The sequence below is a fragment of the Chaetura pelagica genome, unplaced genomic scaffold (genome assembly GCF_000747805.2).
Source record: "Chaetura pelagica isolate M959 unplaced genomic scaffold, ChaPel_1.0 scaffold45, whole genome shotgun sequence".
Taxonomy (NCBI): Eukaryota; Metazoa; Chordata; class Aves; order Apodiformes; family Apodidae; genus Chaetura; species Chaetura pelagica.
This window is the reverse complement of record NW_009953217.1, coordinates 66,518-71,709: the sequence shown is the minus strand read 5'-3', so window position 1 is coordinate 71,709 and position 5,192 is coordinate 66,518. Positions and strand designations below refer to the sequence as shown.

Sequence of the window (5,192 nt, the reverse complement as noted above, 5' to 3'; positions counted from 1 at the left end):
GACCCACCGGCCTGACCCACCGGCCTGACCCACCGGCACCGGCCCGGCCCACCGACCCACCGGTCCCCGCCCAGATCTCACCGTGTCACACTCTGCCCACACGGCCCTTAAAACAACTGCTGTTATAGGGAATTGTAACCACGTTTGGAAAAGAAGAGGTTTTATTACAAATGTTTTATACGAAGTATAAATACAGCCTTTAAAAAAAGTGGGTCAAGACTGATTGACAGAACCCTGATCAACACGTGACAAATTCCTGCCCACACCTTAGGAAAATGCAGCCTTTTTCTACACAGGAACCCATTACTCTGTGTTCCTTTCAGGACAACATCAAGTTCCAGCAATCGGTAAAAATACCAAATTATACAGTCACCTTTTACAGGTGGGAGGTTATTATTTTGTTTGTTTAAACCAAAACGATGCTCAGAACTCCACAGCACATCCACCCTCACGTTCCAACCCAGGGCACATCAGCCCAAAGGCCTTCCTTCTCACTTGTCAGATCCCAGATATAAAACCACATCCTGACCACAGGACAGTCCCTGCTGTCATAGCACACAGCACTCTGTCGTGTTCCAGTTTCAAAATACAACCTTACAGCATAACCAGTTACTTTGCATTTATTGAAGGTATCTTCTCAAAAGTGGGGCATTTCTATTCACAGATGAAGAGATATCCAAACAGGTGGGTTTGAAGCCATCTTCCAAAATGTTGGCTCCTCTATTGTGAAACTGATGCTGTTTCAGTCCAAAAATTGCTAGCAAAATCTAGCAAGAATTTGGAGTCCAACTAATCTAGTGCTAAGGTTCTGATCCTACACACCAGAAATGCTCATTCTCACCTTTACACCAACAAAATAGATCCAGAGCTTCCTTGCCTTTGAAAATAACTTGGAGGTGTGAAATCTTGCAGTGGCCAGAATACCTTCTACTGCACAAGGCCTGTCTCTTAACAGGCTGTAACTTCTGAAATTAAGAATTAGCATTTAAAACAGCACAGGTTACATGGTAATACAGTGATTTGTTACTTAAAGGGCTGTGTAGAAAACATACACTTTAAATATTTATCCCCTAAAAAACAAGTAGTAACCCTGCATATACAATCCTCTTTCATACCCACTGAAAAGTGCCATCAATTTCTCACATATATTCCATTTCATGGAATTACTGAAGGAAGTAAGGATGTATTTACATAATATTGTTAGGCAGCTAACTTCAACTTCTTCTTCTTGGCTTTCATGACAGGTGGCAAAGATATTTTGAAAGCAGTCCTGAAACAACATAAGACAAGAAACTGTCAGATACACTGAACATATTTCCACACCCACCCCTGGAAGAAGAAGAAACACTTACTCGCAGGTACTACAAATAGGGCTGAAGTTGCAGAATACTGGAAAATAAAAAGAATTGGCTTTCACTAAAACAGTTCATTTGAATGTAGGAGAGCAGACTCTATAAATATGTATAAACTCACTTGACAGGCACACTGAGCACACATAACCAATTTCGATGAGATTGCGATGACAGAAGCAGGCAGCTCTGTAGTCAACATGAACTGGAGGTGGAAGGACAAGCTGTGATCTTTGCTCTTGATCAGGGAGAAACACCCACTGCATGAATAGAGAAGAAGCACTTTGCAAACTGGAATGGCAGTGCTGGCAGTGAAGTCAGTAAGATTCCACATCTGACACAGCAAAACCAGTGATGTGTTTTTTTAAAATGACTTACCAACAAATACTGCAGAAGGGATGGCATGTGGGGCACTTTCAAATAGATCCCACCTGTGATGTCACAAGCCTGGAAAGCAGAAAACATGATCAGATTGTTGTGTTTTGTGTGATTAACAGGATATTTAGAACATCCACATCCTGCTCAAGGCCTGCATGTTGGAACAGTCAGATCCACTGTACGTACTTTCACACCCACTCTTGATACAAAGGAAAGAAGAGAGCTTGAGAATGTTAAACTACAGAGCACCAAGTTATATAAGAATGAAGGTCAACAACAAATAAGAATAGGAATTTTGTACCTGTTGTAGGAGACCTGAATCAGAGTCCAAGACACAGGCATCAATCAAAATACTCTGCAAGGAAAGAGAAGAAATGCATGAAAAACAAACACAGCTGGGACCAAGGTGTTCTCATCTGTCTCCACTATAAATGCACGTGCTTGTTCAGCTGCAGGACCACCACAGCCATCTGGAAGCTCTTTCACTTGATCAGAACAGAATTGTAAGAGAAACGAACAATTTTGTTCTCTTTGTGCATTAATAAAAGACAGTATCTATGAAAAAAGTGCCAGCTTCACCTGTTTCTGTGCTGCAAAGATGACATTCATGAAATTCATGTACTGCAATGCACTGTCTTCTGCTGCTTTTATGACCTAAAAAAGCAATTCAAACTTGTTAGCCTGAATAATATCACTGGTTTTCAAGACTCAAAGAAAACTGAGAGTAGTTCTTACCAGAATCCTTGATTTCATTTCTTGATTAGCTGAGCATTAAAAAGAAAAAGACATACATGAGCAGATTGTGTCTGTCACCTGTTGTCTGCTCTTTTAATTCTGTAGAATCTAACATCTCAGATATCTCACATCCAAGAATGTAAAACACTCTGTAAAACTGTAAAACAGTTTCATATACATATTTTAGCTGAAAAGTAAAATCACATCTTGGATGTGAGATCTAACTTTTCAGCTAAAATATGTATATGAAACTGTTTTACAGTCCCAGTGGCAGAGAGAGCAGCAGAAATATTTGACAAATATCTGGAGACTAATTCAAACTCATTATGAAAGCAGACCCATCCCATTTCTCGTCCAAAAGCAGTTACACATTGATCAGGACAGAAATGCTCAAAGCTGTTCATCACCAGCCCAATGTCTGAAACAGCCTCTCAGGTTAAATGGCATTTCTCCTTGATTAGAGCAACCTGAAATGCAAAGGTGATTCTAGTCCAATATGCCCCTTTCAAAACTAGCTGCACAAACAGCACTTTTCCTGGTTATAGAAGTCACAAGAAGAAGACAAAAAATGGTAAGTAATTAACTATCATCACAGCTCTGCAGGTGGTTCCTTTGGAACAGGATTTGGGCATTTTGTGACTTTCAAAAAGTTCCTCCCAACCTCCAGTTGTTCTGAGGAGATTCCAGTTTCAGTTTTACTTGTTTGCAGGCAACAGAAAATCAGAATAAGAATGTGCACTAATGATCAAATCCTTTATTTCTAATTGCCACTCAGATCTAGTTTAAACTGGGCAACTTCAAATGGCCAGAATAAATCTCTACCTATTATTGCCAATTTGGGAAATGAGGGGTGACAAAACATATGCATTTGTTGGTATGCACATATGCATTTATACCAGTTATTCTGATTAAATATTTATGTAAGTACACAAAACAGGAGCAGAGGCCTTACCTTTTACCTCTTTGCTCACCTTGTTGATATCTATATGAGTTGACATTAAGGAATCTAGATTCTGTTCTTGGAAATAACTCCAGTATCCACCCCACATACTCACCACAGTACCCATGACCCACAGTACCCATGACCCACAGTTATGAGGCACACATTTCAATTTTGAATACTGTTACAGAACAGGAATAGTAAAACTTACATTAAAGCACTATTATCATATGAAATAGCCTTAAAAATAAAGGCTTTGAAGATTCCATGATCAAAAGGATACAACAAAGTGCTTTGGCAAGTGACCCTGCTAAGAGAGTTTCTGTTTGCTGGCCCCTCATGTCAGCTGCAACACAAGAGAAATTGCAAGTTACTTCCAGCTGTAAAAACCCAAGCTGAGCCAAATCATACAAAATACTACAAGTTTTATCTTTGGCAAATAATATTAATGCAGGGGCCTTAAGCATCAAACATATTAAAATGAATCTACTTTGAACATAATTAAATTCACACAAACAAACTGAAGGAAATTCCTACAAGTTCTTGAGAGTCCAAGTGTTTTGCAACTCTGCATATTAAGCCTAGAGTTTTCTTTCCCTTACTTTTTGTCATGAGGTCTTTAATTTCTTCTGCAATTGCATCATTTATTGCTGTTAACAATTCATATTTTCCATCCTTGCTGCCAGAGCAATTAGATTCTATGGAGCTACTACCATCTCCAAGGAGATCTGCAGAAGTCCAGCCCTTCCCAGGGTACAAGAAACGGCTGAAATGGGGAAGAAAAATAAAAGTAGTAACACTTTTCCTTTAACCTTTTAAGAAGAGAAGCAATGAACTAACCAGGTGTGGAAAGCAAATAATTGCAATACCTCAGACATTAAAGAGACTACATAAGGCAGGAAATCCCCAAAGCCAAAATGGAGTAAACCCCACATTCACCTTCTCCCTTTCAAGACATTCCTTAAAATAACTGACAAACAGACACTGTGCCCGGGCTCAGGGCAGACCTGAGACTCACAAATACCTGATCACTAAACAGGAAACTTCTTCAGGGCAGACCTGAGACTCACAAATACCTGAAGGAAAAATAATCACTAAACAGGAAACTTCCGCCACTTGCACTGACCTGCTCACCACATCTCTACCATGTTCTCTCTCCCTTTTAATACATATTTTTAAGTAAATTTCTACTTCTACTTCTTCCCTTTTTGTCTTGACAGCCCCTTTGTTGCTTTGTGTAAGGCACTAAAATAATTTTTTCCTACACAGGTCTAGTTAACTTCTGGTTTTAAGACAATTACACATTTTCAACCTGGTTTCAATGATATTTTTCAAGGAAAGCAGAGGACACAGGGCACAAAGAGCTGTGCCCCGGTGAGGAGCAGCCGTACCTCTCCTGCGTGTGACTGGCCAGCACCGCCAGCCTGTTGGGGCGGTTCATGATGAGGTGGGAGTTCCCCAGCACCATCGCTGCATCGATGCATTTCGACAGGGTGAACTGCCCCAGAGGAGAAGAAAGCAGGTACAGCACAGTCACATCTACAGTTAAGTAATTTAGAAGACACCTCTCAGATAAGTGCAGTGGAAAGGACCTGAGGCTGCTGAAAGACCTGCCTTTCTTGGGGAGCGTTCCCCAAACGCAGCCCTGCTAAGCACACAGCGCTGGCTACTTTCAAAAGCCTGTTCTAACACCCATTGCAGCTGCTCAGCCGGGCAGGATTAGCACAGTTCAGCAGCCAAAGGCGAATCCCGCCTGTCGGTTACTTCGCGAGACTTTTTTTCCCAAACAA

General features: G+C 40.8%; 1 protein-coding gene across 2 annotated transcripts; it reads right to left on the bottom strand.

The window, feature by feature from the left end:
• Positions 1-1,200: 1,200 nt before the first annotated feature.
• On the bottom strand, positions 1,201-4,897 carry GTF2H3 (general transcription factor IIH, polypeptide 3, 34kDa). 2 transcript variants are annotated; one of them, XM_009997608.1, is made up of 11 exons: positions 4,794-4,897; positions 4,005-4,168; positions 3,686-3,748; positions 3,415-3,444; positions 2,463-2,491; positions 2,307-2,381; positions 2,029-2,082; positions 1,728-1,796; positions 1,474-1,609; positions 1,353-1,389; positions 1,201-1,270 (listed from the first exon to the last, which is right to left on the bottom strand). In XM_009997608.1, the coding sequence occupies exons 1-11, from the start codon at positions 4,868-4,870 to the stop codon at positions 1,201-1,203; spliced, it is 804 nt and encodes a 267-aa protein (XP_009995910.1). In that variant the 5' UTR covers positions 4,871-4,897. The 2 variants fall into 2 exon arrangements, with proteins under 2 accessions (XP_009995910.1, XP_009995911.1); XM_009997609.1 differs by lacking the exons at positions 2,029-2,082; positions 2,307-2,381.
• Positions 4,898-5,192: the final 295 nt, after the last annotated feature.

Excerpts from the sequence above, each read along its gene's own strand:
- GTF2H3 (XM_009997608.1), bottom strand. The coding sequence starts at position 4,870 with ATGGTGCTGGGGAACTCCCACCTCATCATGAACCGCCCCAACAGGCTG. Across the intron at positions 4,169-4,793 it reads GCCAGTCACACGCAGGAGAG|CCGTTTCTTGTACCCTGGGA; the intron begins GTACGGCTGCTC and ends TCCCCATTTCAG. Across the intron at positions 2,492-3,414 it reads GGTGAGCAAAGAGGTAAAAG|CTAATCAAGAAATGAAATCA; the intron begins GTAAGGCCTCTG and ends TTTAATGCTCAG.